At 42.4% G+C, this 17,009-nt stretch overlaps 1 protein-coding gene across 9 annotated transcripts in view; it reads left to right on the forward strand.

Annotated features, from left to right (window-relative positions):
- Positions 1-17,009, forward strand: part of PTK2 (protein tyrosine kinase 2) — a 384,113-nt gene that overhangs the window by 142,336 nt on the left and 224,768 nt on the right. For all 9 annotated transcript variants that reach the window (XM_084620432.1, XM_084620429.1, XM_084620430.1 and 6 more), the window contains one exon: positions 10,892-11,058. In XM_084620432.1, the coding sequence (XP_084476558.1) occupies positions 10,892-11,058 (167 nt within the window). The remainder of the gene's footprint in view (positions 1-10,891; positions 11,059-17,009) is intronic.

Raw genomic sequence — 17,009 nt, forward strand, 5'->3', positions numbered from 1 at the left:
GTCGCTGGAAGGGCACTTGTTTTACTTGGACTGGGAGTTCAGCCCCTGGCAAAGGAGGGGTGGTTCTCCGCCAACCCAGCACGGCACCTGCAGCGACGACATGACAGCAGCAAGAGTGGCCTGCTCAATGTCTGTACAGGAACCCGTGGGGCGTGCCCATAATGCCAGGCCTGTATTCCCACCAGTCCTCCCTGGCTGCTTCGGACAAACCGCCTCCGGCACTGGAGTCAGAACACAGTACCGAATCTGATGTGGGGGCAGCGCATCGGACTCTAGCAACTAAGGAGCCATCCCCAGAGAAAGAAGGGGAGCCCGCTCCTCCCCCGGCGGTGCACTCGTCATCGTTGGCTTCAGAGCTTCAGGTGGTGGGTCCCTCCCAAATGGGCAGCCCTCTGTCCCCCAACAACTTCAAGGAGCCACAGGCCCTCCTTAAGAGTGTGACTACCAACTAGAACTTGAAAATTGAGGATGTCGCGGAGGAGTCCAACAACCTCTTTAACATTATATCCTCCTCCATGTAACGGGTCGCACTGCCCATCCACCCCAGGGTCCTTCAGATTGGCAAATCGCTGTGGCAGACCCCTGTTTGATTCTGCCTACTTCTAAGAAGGCAGAAAAGAAGTATTATGTCCCTGCAAAACAGTTTGAATATCTGTATACACACCCTCCAGCAGCATCACTGGTTGTGTCCGCTGTTAATGAAAGGGACGGGCAGGGCCAAGTCAGTGGCATGTTAAAAACAGAGACGCCGTGACTGGACTTATTTGGCAGAAAGATTTATTTGACGGCAAGCCTGCAATTTTGAGCGTCTAATCACCAGGCCCTGTTAGGCAGGTACAATGTTAACCTGTGGGCTTCCCTTAACAAATTCAAGGAGGCCCTCCTGCAGGACCAAGCCCAGGAATTCGCCACTTTAGTCGACGAAGGCACAGTGGTGGCAAGGGGGGGCCTTCAGATGGCCTGGGACACTACTGACTCAGCAGCCAGGTTGGTCGCCTCCGTGGTGGCCGTGAGGTGCAGCTCCTGGTTGTAGTCCTCTTGGTTATCCTAGGAAATGGAGGCCACTGTACAGGACCTCCCATTTGAGGAGACGGGGTTTTTCTCTGAGCTCACGGACTTGAGACTCCATGACCTTAAAGACTCCCGTGCCACCCTCCACTCTTTGGGCCTCCATACTCCCCAGCCGTTTCGCCCTCCGCCACTGCAGTCTAGGTCCTGGGGAACTCCCTGGCTGGGCACCTACAGGAGAAAGGATAGTGACAAGGGGTCTGAGCAGCAACACCTGCCGTCTTCCCGTTTGTCTGCTCAGCCTGGCCCTTCCAGAAACGAAGGAGGCCAGAAGCAGTCATTTTGAGGATGCACTTGAGAACGATGCCCCACTCTCCTCCCTAGATCCACACTCCCACTCTTTCCTCGACTGCCTCCGCCCCTTCTGGTCACCCTGGTCTCGGCTAACCTCGGACTGTTGGGTGCTCAAAATAATATCCTGAGGTTACACCCTGCAGTTCGTGGCCCACCCTCCCTCTCACCCCCCCTTCCTCATCTCTTTTCAGGGACCCTTCTCATGAGCTGCTCCTCATCCAAGAGGTTGAGAGCCTCCTGCATTTGGGGGCGGTGGAGGAGCTCCCTCGAGACATGAAAGGAAAGGGGTTCTACTTCTGCTACTTCCTGATCTCGAAAGCAAAAAAGAGCCTCAGAACCATTTTGGACCTGCATCATCTCAACAAGTCTTTCAAAAAGTTAAAGTTTCACATGGTCTCCCTGGCCTCCATCATCCCCTCCCTGGATCTGGGAGATTGGTACTCCGTCCTCTGTTTGAAGGACGTGTATTTCCATTTTCCCAGGACACAGGCGCTTTCTTCGTTTTACGCTGGGCCAGTGCCATTTCCAATTCACAGCATTGCTATTCGGTCTCTCGTCAGCTCCGACAGTGTTCACAAAGTGCATAGCACCAGTGGCCACTTACCTGAGGTGCCGGGGTGTTCAAATTTACCTGTACCTCGACGACTGGCAAATAAAGTGTCGGACGTGGGATCAGGTGCAGCAGCATCTTGGTGTGATTTTTTTCCATCTGTCGCAATCTGGGGCTGTTAATAAATGAGAAAAAGTCGACCTTAAATCCAGTGCAATGCATAGAATTCACTGGACCAGTCCTCGATTTGACTCAGGCCTGAGCCTTCCTCTCCGAGGCTTGGTTCCAAGCCATGGAGGACCTCATCTCGTGCATGCAAGCCCACCGTCTCACCATCACTCACACGTGCCTGCGATTGTTGGGCCACATGGTCTGACACACATGGCTCTGTCTCAGGACCCTGCAGGCATGGCTGGCATCAGTCTATGTCCCCAACAGACACAGCATGACTGGGTTGTCAGGGTCCCGGACCACGTACAGTCATCACTCACCTAATGGCAGAATCCTGCATTGGAGACCCTCGTCTCCAATGCCTTGGACCTGGGGTGGAGAGCCCACTTGGATGATCTCAGCACGCAAGGCCATTGGTCGAGTCACGATTGCTCCCTACACATCAACGTAAGGGAGCTCAGAGTGATTCACCTGACCTGCCAAGCCTTCCTAATTCACATAAAAAGCAGGGTGGTCCAGATCCTGATGGACAATACAGTGGCCATGATCTATATCAACAAGCAAGGCAGAGCCAGATCGTCTGCCCTTTGCCAAAAAGCTCTCAGGCTCTGGGACTTCTGTGTACAGCATGGCATCCATCTCGTAGCTGCACATCTCCCCGGGCCAGGAACGCTTTGGCAGATCGCTTCAGCGGGACCTTCTCGTCTTATGACGAGTGGTCCCTCCATCCGGAAGTGGTCAGCATCATCTTCCAGAGGTTGGGGACTCCCCAGGTGGACCTGTTCGCATCCAGGCAGAACAGGAAATGCCCCGTTTTTTGCTCGATTTGGGGGATTGATAGAGGCTCACTGTCAGATGATTTTCTACTCCCGTCGTCGGGGGAATCTGTTGTGCACCTTCCCCCAGTGCTGTTAATTCACAGGATCTTCATGAAGATCAAGCTGTACCGAGTGAACGTGATCCTCGTAGCCACAGCTTGGCTGCACCAGCACTGGTTCGGCACACTTCTGGACCTCTCAGTGGCTGCTCTGTTACAGCTACTGCTCAGGCGAGACCTCCTGTCCCAAAACCATGACAGTCTTCTGCTTCCAAACCTGGAGGCACTGCACCTGATGGTTTGGCTGCTGCATGGTTAAATGCGGAGGAGCGGGCGTGCTTGGCCAGTGTACAATAGGTCCTGTTGGGCAGCAGAAAGCCCTCCACCAGAGCAACCTCCCTGGCCAAATGGAAGCGGTTTGCTTGTTGGACCTCGGATAAAGGCATTCAGCCCAAGTGGGCCTCACTGTGGTTAATCCTGGGCTGCCTTCTGCTTCTAAAGCTCCAAGGCCTGTCCCTTTCATCTATCAAAGTCCACTTGGCTGCTATCTCGGGCTTTCATCCGCTGCTCAAGGGTAGATTGTTTTTTGCCCAGGACATGATTGCCAGGTTCCTCAAGGGCGTCGAGCGCCTCTACCTGCAAGTCAGGAATCCAGGTCCCTTTCCATTAGATGTGTTGCCTGTGCAGGGATAAAAGGTGAAGGAATCAAATAATGTTTTACTCAAGTCAACAGATAAGACTGAATACACAGAAAAAAGATCTGTTGAGGAAAAGACCCCACACTTTAGAGTCATTGGAAGTCTTCCATGTAGGCCAGATGGGAGGAAGAAGTAACCTATTTTATTGAATATCTTTCTGTAAATACTTTGAGGCAGGGACCATCTTTTTGTTATGTATGTTTACCATGACGGGCATAAAGAGGCGTGATCCCTGATGGGGGCCTCTAGAGACTACCACAATACAAATAATGAATAATGATGATGATTAATGATGATTATAATAAAAGGATCAGAAGTGAATGGAACTAACTTGAATTACACTGGCTGAGGATCTGGCCCTAAGTTTTCAGTTTTTTTAAGCAATCACAGCAACAGCTCAGATTGTTTACAAAATTGATTTGGGGTTTCTTTAGCTCTGTGCCTCTGTCATGTGTGCACTTCCTAAATAAGCTGTTCTTTGTGTTGCTGAGCTAGAAAGTTTTATAGAACAAACCCATAGAAACAAACATACAGGCTACAGAAGAGGTATCTAAACCTTGCAACACAGAGGGCTATGGTGGCAATTTGCCAGGAGCCTGAAGTAATTTGCATATGTGTGTACATAAATGTTTTTGTCCATTAAATATGTGTAGCCATATATTCTTGTATCTTTCTTGCAATAAAACTGATAGTTGATTTGCATTGTCCTCATCCTGTAGTTACAGGGAAAGGCAATGCTCAAATTAGAAAATTTAGGAGTTGCTGTGTCCCTGGCGCTCAGCCACAATCATCCTGAAAATATCTTTTCCTCCCTCCACATGCTACCATGGTCCAAGTTAAAGTGGATCCTCCTCCTTCCTTTCAACTCCCCAGTCCTTGACCAAGAAATATAGTAAAATGTGGGGACATAAATAATTAAGGCAGTTTTCTAAGCTGTGCCTTGCCTTGTTTTTCTCCTCCTACAATTCATTTTAATCTTTCTATTGCTTTTTCTTTCTTCCTTGTGTTTTTCTCTTTCTCTCTCTGATCTTTCTATTCTCCAAACTCTGTCCTTCCATGGCGGTTCCCATTCTCTCTCCACTTCCATTGCTTGGTTCTTTCCCACAAAGTCTGTGTTCTTCCATTCCTGTCTTGGCTGGCTTTCTTAACAATATCTACTCCTTCCCCAGCGCCCCAACGTCTCCCTCTGAATTTGGTCCTTGGACCATTCTTTGGATATTCCTATGCCATGGCTTGTGGTTTTGGGTGAATGCAACAGTTAACAAGAGACCTGAGAATGTGATCTGGTAGCACAATTTACAGAGGAGGAAAGTAAGGTGGCTTCAGTGCATTGAGAGCTAACTATCAGGGACAGTAGGGCAAGATTAATACAATAATACATAGAAACTGGTGGTCTTCCTGTCATGTTGTGAAAGAATCTGGGCAAAAATGTACTTAGAAGAGGGCTTGGACACAGAGGAGACTTCCTGCACATCTGATGAGAATGGCTCAGATATCATGGACTTGGGCCTTTCATCATTTGGTAGTGCCAAAATGCAGACCAAACTTAAAATCAACCCTGAGGTGGCTTTATTGGGCAATAGAGAGAACCAGTCCATCTCCTGCACAGGACAGATCTGTCTAGAAATTGCTTCTGCACATTACTAGTGACACGTATACTGTGGAGCTGTGTTTGAGTGATAAGAACAGCCCAAATGACAGAAGAATTTGTCAGACTAACTACATATTAAGAAATCTGAGTCTCATTCTTGAGCATTATTGGTAAATGAGCTAGAAAGTAGGTACCCTCTGCTGTTGCATAAGTATCTCATTTTTCTTGTTTTGTATTTAATACATGCCCACATTATGGATGGGTACCTGAGCCAGGTGACAGGACATAACTCTGCTCCTTCCAAGTGAAATATACACTTATCTGATAAAGATCTATAGAAATAGCACTATGGACATAAATCTATAGTCCTGTGTCCAGAAGCAACTATGAATGGTCCCCTTTTGTACCACAATAATGAGGCTAATTACTATTACTACTACTGAAAAAAAATATCTTTGGTGTATAAATTGCATATTGTTACATTTCTTACATTGATGGAAAGCACTCTGAGATCCTTGGATGACAGGCAAAAGGCAAAATATATTGATTAAAACAATATAATTATTTTTCAGTAAAATGTCAGTAAGTTTCAGTAAGTCCTGGAACACTGGGGGGAAGTTCCAGAAGACTAGAAGAAAGTTAATGTTGTGCAAATATTTTAAAAGGGTGGAAAGGATGACCCAGGTATTTATAGTCTATCAGTCTGACATAATTTCCAGGCAAGATTATGGAGTGGCTGATACGGGATTCAATTAATAAAGCATTAAAGGAGGGTAGTATAATTAATACTAATCAACATGGGTTTATGGAAAAAAGATCCTGGCAAACTAACTTAATATCTTTTTTAATGAGATGACAAGTTTGGTTGATAAAGGTAATAGTGTTGATGTAATAGACTTCTATAAGCATTCTCTTGGTTCCGCATGTCATTTTGATTAAAAAACCTGGAAGATATAAAATTAACATGGCACACATTAAGTGGATTGAAAGATGGCTAACTGAGAGATCTCAAAATGTAATTGTAAATATGGAATCATCAAGCACGATCCTGCAGGGATCAGTTCTTGGCCGAAGCTATTTTTTATTTTTTATCAGTGACCTGGAAGAAAATATAAAATCATTACTGATAAAGTTTGCAGATGACCCCAAAATTGGGGGAGTGATAAATAATGAAGGGGAGAGGTCTGTAAGCCTGAGTGATCTGGATTGCTTGGTAAACTGCATGCAAGCAAACAATACATGTTTTAGTGTAGTTAAATGTCTATGAACAAAGAATGTAGGCCATACTTACACAGTGGGGGACTCTCTCTTAGGAAGCGGGGACTCTAAAAAAATGATTTGGAGTTGTGTTGGATAACCAGCTGAACCTGAGCTCCCAGTGTGACGCTGCAACCAAAATGGCTAATGTGATCCTTGGATCCATAAACAGGGAAATCTCAAGTAGGAGTAGTGAGGTTATTTTACCTGTGTATTTAGCACTGGTCCGACCACTGCAGGAATACTGTGTCCAGTTCTAGTATCCACAATTCAAGAAGGATGTTGATAAATTGGAGATGGTTCAGAGAAGAGCCACAAAAATGATTAGTGATAGACTCAAAGAGCTCAAGCTATTTAGCTTAACAAAGAGCAGTTTAAGGGATGACTTGATTACAGTTGATAAGCACTTACATGGGGAACAAATATTTATTAATAGGCTCTTCAATCTAGCCGAGAAAAATATAACACAGTCTAATGTTTGGACTTTGAAGCTACACAAATTCAGACTGCAAATATGGCATAAATTTTTGACTGAGAATACTTAACCATTGGAACAGTTTACCAAGGGTTATGGTGGTTCTCCATCACTGACAATTTTTTAATCAAGATTGGATGTTTTTCTAAAAGATATGCTATAGGAATTAATTTGGGGAAGTTCTATATCTTGTACGGGAGGCTAAACTAGATCAGCGGTTCTCAAACTGTGGATCAGGACCGCAAAGTGGGTCACAACCCCATTTTAAGGGGGTCTCCAGGGCTCATGATAGACTTGCTGGGCCCCGGGGCCAAAGTTAAGAGGCCAACCCCCACTGCCCAGGGCTGAAGGCGAAGCTTGAGGGCTTCAGCCCTGGATGACAGGGTTCAGGTTACAGGTCCCCCAACTGGGGATGAAGCCCTTGGGCTTCAGCTTTGGCCCCCGTCACCTGGAGTGGCGGGGCTCATGCTTTGGTCCCCCATCCTGGGGTCGTGTAGTAATTTTTGTTGTCAGAAGGGAGTCGTGGTGCAACGAAGTTTGAGAACCCCTGAACTAGATGATCATAATTGTCCCTTTTGGCTTTGGATTTTAAGAATAGATGTTGTATGGCTAAATCCTACTGCAGTAAGCATGAATGTAGGTATTCCATAGTTGTGTTTTTTCTATGGAAATTTTAAATCCAACTTACTTGAAGCTTTGAAGTCCAGTACAGTTCAATTCATAACTTAAACTTCCTGCATGAAACTTTAGCAGTCTTATAGCACTTTGAGTGTGTAAAGTGCTACATTAACATGAACTCTTATAGTGTACCTGTGTGGGAGATAAATGTATTCCTTAACTGGGAAACTGATCAGTTGGAATGTACTCAAGGCCACACAATGGTCATTGATAGTCAGGATTGGAACTCAGGTGTTCCTTCCCTACAATCCTGGTCCTAGAACACACTGTACTATTCCATGAGCTAGAAAAGATTAGTCATACTTAAGCCTGTGAAATTTTTAAATATCACTGTGGTTAGAGCGTCAAGCATTTAGTCATGGCTTACTTCAGGGTGTTTTAGTTCCTACTGTACAGTTGTTAAGCAGTTAAACTGTTAGTCTGAAAACCTCTGATTAAACATTCTAGTCACTATTATAAAGCGCATCAGGCATGCTTGTGGCAAGGTTTCCCAACTTGTGAAGTCTCTTGTTAGCATGAAAGACAGAGAAGCTGTCATCCATGCGCAAGTTATGGCAATTGCTTTGTCTGGTGTTGGAAGTGTCCCTAGACAGTCTGGGGAGGCTTTCCAGAACTCCGAGACTTTCCCTGCATTATTTAACAAGGGTCAGAGTTGAGTACACTGGCCCAAATTATGGCTGCCCTGCCAGTAAAGCTCTTGGAGATTTAATCTTTTGCTGCTTTGTAACACTAGCAGGCTAAAACAAAACCCTGCTGTACTCTGAGGGAATTTACTAGATTATATGTATGTAGCTGTTTCACACACACGGACAGATCCTCACTTAGTGTAAATTGTTGCTCAATGGAGCTATCCTGATTTATTCAAGGTGAGGATCTGGCCCCAAGTAGTTGAAATTAAGCTTCTTTAATGTTTTTTGTGTAAAATGAATGAACTCTCTATATTAAAAGCTTGAACGTTTCAATTACATTATTTTCTTATTTTCCCATTTTGGGGTCAAGCTGTAGTATTGGAATAGTCTAAGGAAGCCTGATAGCAAAATGCAATATTTATTTTGATTTGCAGTATGCACCAGTTCTTGCGCTCTGCGTAAATGTACAAGTTTGTAAAATAATAATGAAATTAAAGGTTGTCTTAATTCATTCTTCAGCATATTTAATTTTTTATAAATGTATTTAAGTTAATTGATTAGATTGTAAAAAGTACTTCTCATTGGTTTACTAAACTTGAGAAGAGAGGTGAATCCATTTTACTTTATCCATCTATTAAGTTGTATTTACCTTTCATCTCCGTTCTCTAAATGTTTTCTAAATTTCTCACTGAATGGCCTACCTCTGCTTGTTTACTTTTCTGTTTAATATTCTAGATAAAATTTGTTCTCGCTTTATAGGATAATACAAAAGCAAAAAATCATAATATGTATATAGCGTTTAAGCTCTCAGGCTGGGACATGTTATTTAACACAGCTAACCTGCTGCATGTCGGTGTAGTGCAGTACCATGTATGCCAACTGTGGTATCTATGTACTCAACTTGTGTGTGTATTGACCATTTTTTTAATTCAAAAGAATACGGTCTTGCTATTTACTTGATTTTGATGTGATTAGTTACGTGAACAGAAGAGCTATTGCACTCTTCTGGAGTAAGGTGGAGAAATATTTTGTGTTTTTAAATTGAGGCTGGGATTTCAAAGGGATTTAGGCACCCAGCTCCCACTGGCGAGAATTAGGCACTTGATTTCCTGGGCCCCATTAGAAAATACCAGGCTGATAGTTCGGGAAGCTCTTGAATCTCCTCATTTCTTTTCTGGACACACACTTGATTATCTACTGTAGCAGTTTCTGACTGTGGCTTATCTGTCAATATTTTTAATGGTTTGTTGGTGTAGAAAATATACAATTTTACCTTTACTCCATTTCCCAAACTCATCTTTGTCCTATTTTGGTTTGAGAACAACTACCTTTTCAGAACATTATCCTCTATTTTCATTATTGACGAGGCGCTGTCCTTCATGGGCAGATTTCTGAAATGAGCTCTGCATGTTTTACACTTTGTATGACCTTCAGAAAAAAGTATGCTTGCCAAAATGTCAGGCTTTACTTAAGCAAAAATTGCCCTTAGTGTAAGGAGGGGGTTAAATATTTGCCTTTGTACATCTAAGTACTCTTGGAAGTAGCGCTGCTCTTTGTAATCCTGGATATGGGCAACTGTACTCTGCAGTATTTGGTAAAATATACAAACAGCAGTACATAAAAAGCAGGCTTCTGTTAAATGTGAAAAAACAAACTTCACCAGCTTTAGCACCCTTTTGGTCAGTACGTCACTAGCAAAGCTAAGTGGGACATGACCGTATTATTTAATTTGTCTTGCCTTTCCTGTTTGTAGGCCCCACATCATCTTCACCCCTCTTGCACCTCAGCATACACACTATACTAGTGATGGCTCATCAACCAAAGATCCTGCTGGACTAGAGACGCCCATAAGGGTCAGGTTTTTATAGTATTGCACAGTTTCAAAAGTTGTTTTTCAACCATTTAAACCCTTTGGGATATAAAATAATGAACTTTGCAGAACTGCCCTACATTGCACAAACTGTTACTTACGTAGCCCCTGTAGTCCTGCTCCCACTCTTGTGGGACTCTATGGCACATACTTGTGGACTTTTCTTGGACTCTGACTATTCCTTGCCTGGAGATAGTCTAAACTATAATTTATCAAAGGACAAGCCAGGGGTAAAATTCTTCTGTTAGAAAAAATCTACCTGAGTAGATGCCTCTTGTGTAGGGAATATTTCTGCCTTTGTAGAGATTAATGTTGACCCTCAAGGACAAGTTAGATGGAAAAATCAAGGTTCATGAGTGATTAACCTTTTACTAAATCCTGTCTTTTCAGGCACAAAAAAAGAGGAAAGCTTATGACTGATTTCCTAATATAGGTGTGGAGTGACTGTCAAGATTTGCAGAAGAGTTAGAAATATTTAACAAGTACATGTTCTTTTTTTTTTTTTAATCTGAAAATCTGCCCTTTTTGCTCCCCAGCATTTTCCCTGTGTAGAGCATATGGTGGCTCAGTTTTGGTAAGATACATGACTGGTACAGATTCATGTAAATCATATAACTAAAAATCCAGAACTGGAATTATGGTTTAAAAATGAGTAACTTCTTTTCTTGCATTCCTAATAAATGTAGCTATGTCGGATTCATTGATTAGCCTTATGTATAAAGTATGATATGATTACCCTTTACAGGCATGAACAAAAAGATGTATAACAAATGTGCATTTTTATGTGTTTTAGGGCATAATTCAGAAGATAGTGGACAGTCACAAAGTAAAGAATGTGGCCTGTTATGGATTACGGCTCAGTCACCTGCAATCTGAGGAGGTCCACTGGCTACATCTGGACATGGGTGTATCCAATGTGAGGGAGAGGTTTGAATTAGCCCACCCTCCAGAGGAATGGAAGTAAGATTATAAACCTGTTCAGTTTCAAAATCAAATAATTTTGTTCTGTGTGCCATAAACTTTGTATAATCTTCTATTTTATAAAGAAAAGCCTATTGCAGAACTCCTGAGAATAGGGCTCGTAGAAAGGGAGACAGCTGCCTATAATTACCCAGCAAAAAGCTAGAAGAAATGAGAACACGCCCTGGTATTCCAGAGGAAAGGCTCATTAGCTAGGAGGGAATTCTGCCAACAGTGAAGAGCTGATAAATCTAACTTGAGCCTGCAAACCTTGGAGTGGGATAAGAGTAGGATGAGACTTGCTAAATATGTAGTTAGGTCCAGTGAATCATAACATTTAATTGTATCCCTGTTTAAGCATAAAAATGCTGTGATGCATTTAAAAGATACTTCTAAAAAGGCATTTTATATTCTCTTTCAAAGAAATTAGGGAAGTGTTGCTAAGCTTCATATAATACAGCCATCGTTTAACTATGACAAATGTTAATTAGTCCTGTTTAGAAATGTACAGATTTAAAATGGGTTAAGATTCTCCAGGTGAGATTTAATTGCCAAATCTGTTGTTAATATAGAAACCACAGAAGAATGTAGCTCAGTCTGTCTTAGAGTCTGTCTTAAATGGTTTGCTTCTGCAGTGCTAATAGAAGTAAAGAGCAGTAGAAAAACTTGGTCAGAAAAGTGAAGAGATATATATCTGAATAAATTCATGGAGCAGATGTACTGAGTAAGAAATTTTCATAGTTAATTCAGGAAAATCCTATGGCCTGTGTTATGCAGGAGGTCAAACTGGATGATCACAGTGATCCCTTCTGGCCATACAATCTATGATTATAATCAGTTTTCTGACCATAACACACTTTACGCAGAATTGCTAGTCATTTTAAAATCCACAGATATGTTCTTCTGAAGAACTGTAGTAGAGTTAACAGTCTGCACGTAATTTCTTGAAACTTAAATTGCTAGATAATTTACTAGTAAATGCTTACCACATTTAGCAAATCTGATCCTGTGAGTTTATTAATTAACTTTTAGGGAGTAGCCTGGATTAGCCTGTCACACTAAATGAGAAAGTTTAAAACATTGGTGTCAGAAATATTGCACATTTTCTTCTGTGTACATGACATTTCATGGCTTCCTGAAGGCTTTAACGATGCAGATTGATTTTTTTTTCAATCAAATTTATCATAAATAATAATTTGAAGTATCTTTTGCGGGGTGAATATTCTGTTCATATAATATGACCAGAATCAAATATGAGATGTGAATAATTTATGCAGTGGAAATTTCTTACCTAGTGTCAAAGTGTCAATTTCATTTGTATTATGTGATGCAACCCATATGTTACACATTACAAAACAAAGTTAATCAGTTTTAAAAGGAAAGTTAGATAATTGTTTTGACGTTTGGATAAAGGGATTGTGCAAAAACCTCAGACAAGTGTCATGATAAGATATAAATTATTCAGTAGATCTCCAGAGTGTCATTTTATGCTTTATCGAATGCAAGCAGCCTGACATACCTTTTAAACCCATAGAGATTTGCTTTGAATAATCAAAATGTTGCTGTCATATTTGTAATACTATAAAACAGAGTATTTAGGATCAGATGACAGTACTTGTTAAAATATTTAGATTAGTAGAGTAGGAGAGATGTCCTGGAATAGTGCTTGAATTAATATATCTTCCTATAAAATAATAATCCAGTAACTGTTGCTCATCTGGGAATTTTTTAATGATTTTAATTTAAGACTGTGTATTCAATATACACGGGAAATGTATTCTCTAATGTTCTTTTAGATCAGTCCAGATGCTTAGATTATACTTCCTGTCAGCAGGAGGAGATAGAAAATAATAATAATTCTTGGAACAAATTCTGTCCCTAACATAAGTGATTTTTGTGATGCTATTGGATACTATTTCCAGTCCTGAGGAGAAAACCTAGCAGAGCAGAATAACAGTAAGGGAGGTGACTCTGTATTCACACCGCACTGCAGTAGACTCCTATGGCTGTGGTTAAGGCTCAGGATGAGTAATAAGTTCAGACATACAAGGTCAGCCACAGTTTAAGCCAGACATCTCTTCTCTCTTCCCATGGCATTCAGTTCAGCTTTAAGAGCACATGTAGCCCAATTTTACAGCAGTGCCAATGGGTAACCATCCTAATGAAAATTAGCAGAATGCAATTCTATAGCGAGTGAAGGAGCAAGAAGTAGCTGGCTGTAAGAAGTACATTGCCCAAGCCTTAAGCTTGCTTTAAGATACCACTATGGCCTTGTCTTCACTGCTGAAAAAGGTACGTTTTTTACTCTTTGGCAACTCACACACATGAACTATCCCAAGGTAAAAACACAGTGAAAACAGGACACTTCAGTGTTACTGTGAGGTAAACTAGGTGAGGTCATCTCAAGGCAGCGGGATAGTGCTGATCTTGCCTAGTTTACCGGATGGTAAAACAAAAGTGCCATGTCTTCACCATGTTTTTACCATGAGATAGGTCATGCACATGAGTTATCTGAAGGTAAAAACACACACACCTATTTTAGCAGTGTAGACAAGGTCTTCAACTCTCACAGACCCCCAGATAGGTTCAAAAAGATGTCAGTGAGCACTGGAGACTTTATCAGTGGAACCAAGTGCTTATTTGTTCATTGATAACATTCATTCTATTCAGGAAACGAATGTTGAGGAACACAGCTGTATGTATACTACAATGACCATTGGCTCTCTCTCTTTTCCTCGACATGCAAGATCAAGCATTGCAAACAGAGGTGTGTTATACCAAATTTATGTGCAGATTATACTTTTAATTATTGTAAAACACTTAGTCTCAATTTAATTTGGAAGATTTGTTAATCCAGTAATAAGACAGTTACCATTAGATGCATCCCATTGTTATGTATATTGGTTTTTTAACATTGGTGATGAATCTGCTTTGTTAAAAATTCTTTGTAGAAATAACTGATTAGTGCAGTTAAGGAAAAATACAACTTAAAAGATCAAGATTTCAGAAACTTGGCAACTTGTCCAGAAGGCAAAGATCAAAAGCTATTTTGTACTGGTGCCTATATTTAGTACAGTAGATTCTCAAATGCACAAAGCCTTGGTAACAAGCAGGGAGAACTGGAGGTCCTGGTGATGTCAAGGAATTATGACGTGATTGGAATAACAGAGACTTGGTGGGATAACTCACATGACTGGAGTACTGTCATGGATGGTTATAAACTGTTCAGGAAGGACAGGCAGGGCAGAAAAGGTGGGGGAGTAGCACTGTATGTAAGGGAGCAGTATGACTGCTCAGAGCTCCGGTACGAAACTGCAGAAAAACCTGAGTGTTTCTGGATTAAGTTTAGAAGCATGAGCAACAAGAGTGATGTAGTGGTGGGAGTCTGCTATAGACCACCGGACCAGGGGGATGAGGTGGATGAGGCTTTCTTCCGGCAATTCGCAGAAGCTACTAGATCGCACGTCCTGTTTCTCATGGGCGACTTTAATCATCCTCATATCTGCTGGGAGAGCACTACTACGGTGCATAGACAATCCACGAAGTTTTTGGAAAGCGTAGGGGACAATTTCCTGGTGCAAGTGCTGGAGGAGCCAACTAGGGGGAGAGCTTTTCTTGACCTGCTGCTCACAAACTGGGAAGAATTAGTAGGGGAAGCAAAAGTGGATGGGAATCTGGGAGGCAGTGACCATGAGTTGGTTGAGTTCAGGATCCTGATACAGGGAAGAAAGGTAAGCAGCAGAATACGGACCCTGGACTTCAGGAAAGCAGACTTCGACTCCCTCAGGAAACTGATGGGTAGGATCCCCTAGGGGGATAACATGAGGGGGAAAGGAGTCCAGGAGAGCTGACTGTATTTCAAGGAATCCCTGTTGAGGTTACAGGGACAAACCATCCCAATGTGTCAAAAGAAAAGTAAATATGGCAGGCGACCAGCTTGGCTTAATGGTGAAATCCTTGCGGATCTTAAACATAAAAAAGAAGCTTACAAGAAGTGGAAGATTGGACAAATGACCAGGAAAGAGTATATAAATATTGCTCGGGCATGTAGGAATGAAATCAGAAGGGCCAAATAGCACCTGGAGCTGCAGCTAGCAAGAGATGTTAAGAGTAACAAGAAGGGTTTCTTCAGGTATGTTGGCAACAAGAAGAAAGCCAAGGAAAGTGTGGGCCCCTTACTGAATGAGGGAGGCAAGCTAGTGACAGAGGATGTGGAAAAAGCTAATGTATTCAATGCTTTTTTTGCCTCTGTCTTCACTAACAAAGTCAGCTCCCAGACTTCTGCGCTGGGCATCACAAAATGGGGAAGAGATGGCCAGCCCTCTGTGGAGATAGAGGTGGTTAGGGACTATTTAGAAAAGCTGGACGTGAACAAGTCCATGGGGCCGGACGAGTTGCATCCGAGAGTGCTGAAGGAATTGGCGGCTGTGATTGCAGAGCCATTGGCCATTATCTTCGAAAACTCGTGGCGATTGGGGGGAGTCCCGGATGACTGGAAAAAGGCTAATGTAGTGCCAATCTTTAAAAAAGGGAAGGAGGAGGATCCTGGGAACTACAGGCCAGTCAGCCTCACCTCAGTCCCTGGAAAAATCATGGAGCAGGTCCTCAAGGAATCAATCCTGAAGCACTTACATGAGAGGAAAGTGATCAGGAACAGTCAGCATGGATTCACCAAGGGAAGGTCATGCCTGACTAATCTAATCGCCTTTTATGATGAGATTACTGGTTCTGTGGATGAAGGGAAAGCAGTGGATGTATTGTTTCTTGACTTTAGCAAAGCTTTTGACACGGTCTCCCACAGTATTCTTGTCAGCAAGTTAAAGAAGTATGGGCTGGATGAATGCACTATAAGGTGGGTAGAAAGCTGGCTAGATTGTTGGGCTCAACGGGTAGTGATCAGTGGCTCCATGTCTAGTTGGCAGCCGGTATCAAGTGGAATGCCCCAAGGTTTGGTCCTGGGGCCGGTTTTGTTCAATATCTTCATAAATGATCTGGAGGATGGTGTGGATTGCACTCTCAGCAAATTTGCGGATGATACTAAACTAGGAGGAGTGGTAGATACGGTGGCAGGTAGGGATAGGATACAGAGGGCCCTAGACAAATTGAAGGATTGGGCCAAAAGAAATCTGATGAGGTTCAACAAGGATGAGTGCCATCACCTTGCCAGTTATTCCTTGTTTTGTAGTTGTGTATTTTATTTTTCCTTCCTACATAAAATATTTTGCACTTGTCTTTATTAAATTTCATTGTGTTGAATTCAGACCATTCTCCAATTTGTCAACGTTGTTTTGAATTCTCATCCTATTCTCCAAAGTGCTTGCAACACTTCCCAACTTGGTGTCATCTGCAGATTTTATAAGCATGCTCTCCATTCCATTATCCAAGTCATTAATGAAAATATTGAATAATACCGAACCCAGGATGATCCTTGCATGACCCCTATAGATATGTCCTTCCACTTAGCGAACTATTGATAACTCCTGTTTGAGTATATTCTTCCAAAAAGTTTTGCACCCACCTTATAGTAATATCATCTAGATTGCATTTCCCTCACTTGTTTACGGGAATGTCATGTGGGACTCGATCAAAATTCTTCCTAAAATCAAGGTATATCACATCTACTGCTTCCCCCCCATCCACTAGGCCAGTAAACCTGAAGGAAATTAGGTTTGTTTGGCCTGATTTCTTCTTGACAAGTTCATGCTAGCTATTTCTTATAACCCTGTCATTCTCTAGATGCTTACAGACTAATTGTTGAATAATTTGTTCCAGTCTCTTTCCAGGTTAGGCTGACTGGTCTGTAGTTATCCAGGTCCTCTTTGTTCCACTTTTTAAAGATAGTATTATGCTTGCCCTTCTCCAGTCCTCTGGGACCATCCATCCTTCATGAGTTCTCAAAGATAGTTGTTAATGGTTCTGAGATGGCTTCAGCTAGTTCCTTAAGTGACCTA

This window comes from Lepidochelys olivacea (assembly GCF_965140295.1).
Source record: "Lepidochelys olivacea isolate rLepOli2 genome assembly, chromosome: 2".
NCBI classification, from domain to species: domain Eukaryota; kingdom Metazoa; phylum Chordata; order Testudines; family Cheloniidae; genus Lepidochelys; species Lepidochelys olivacea.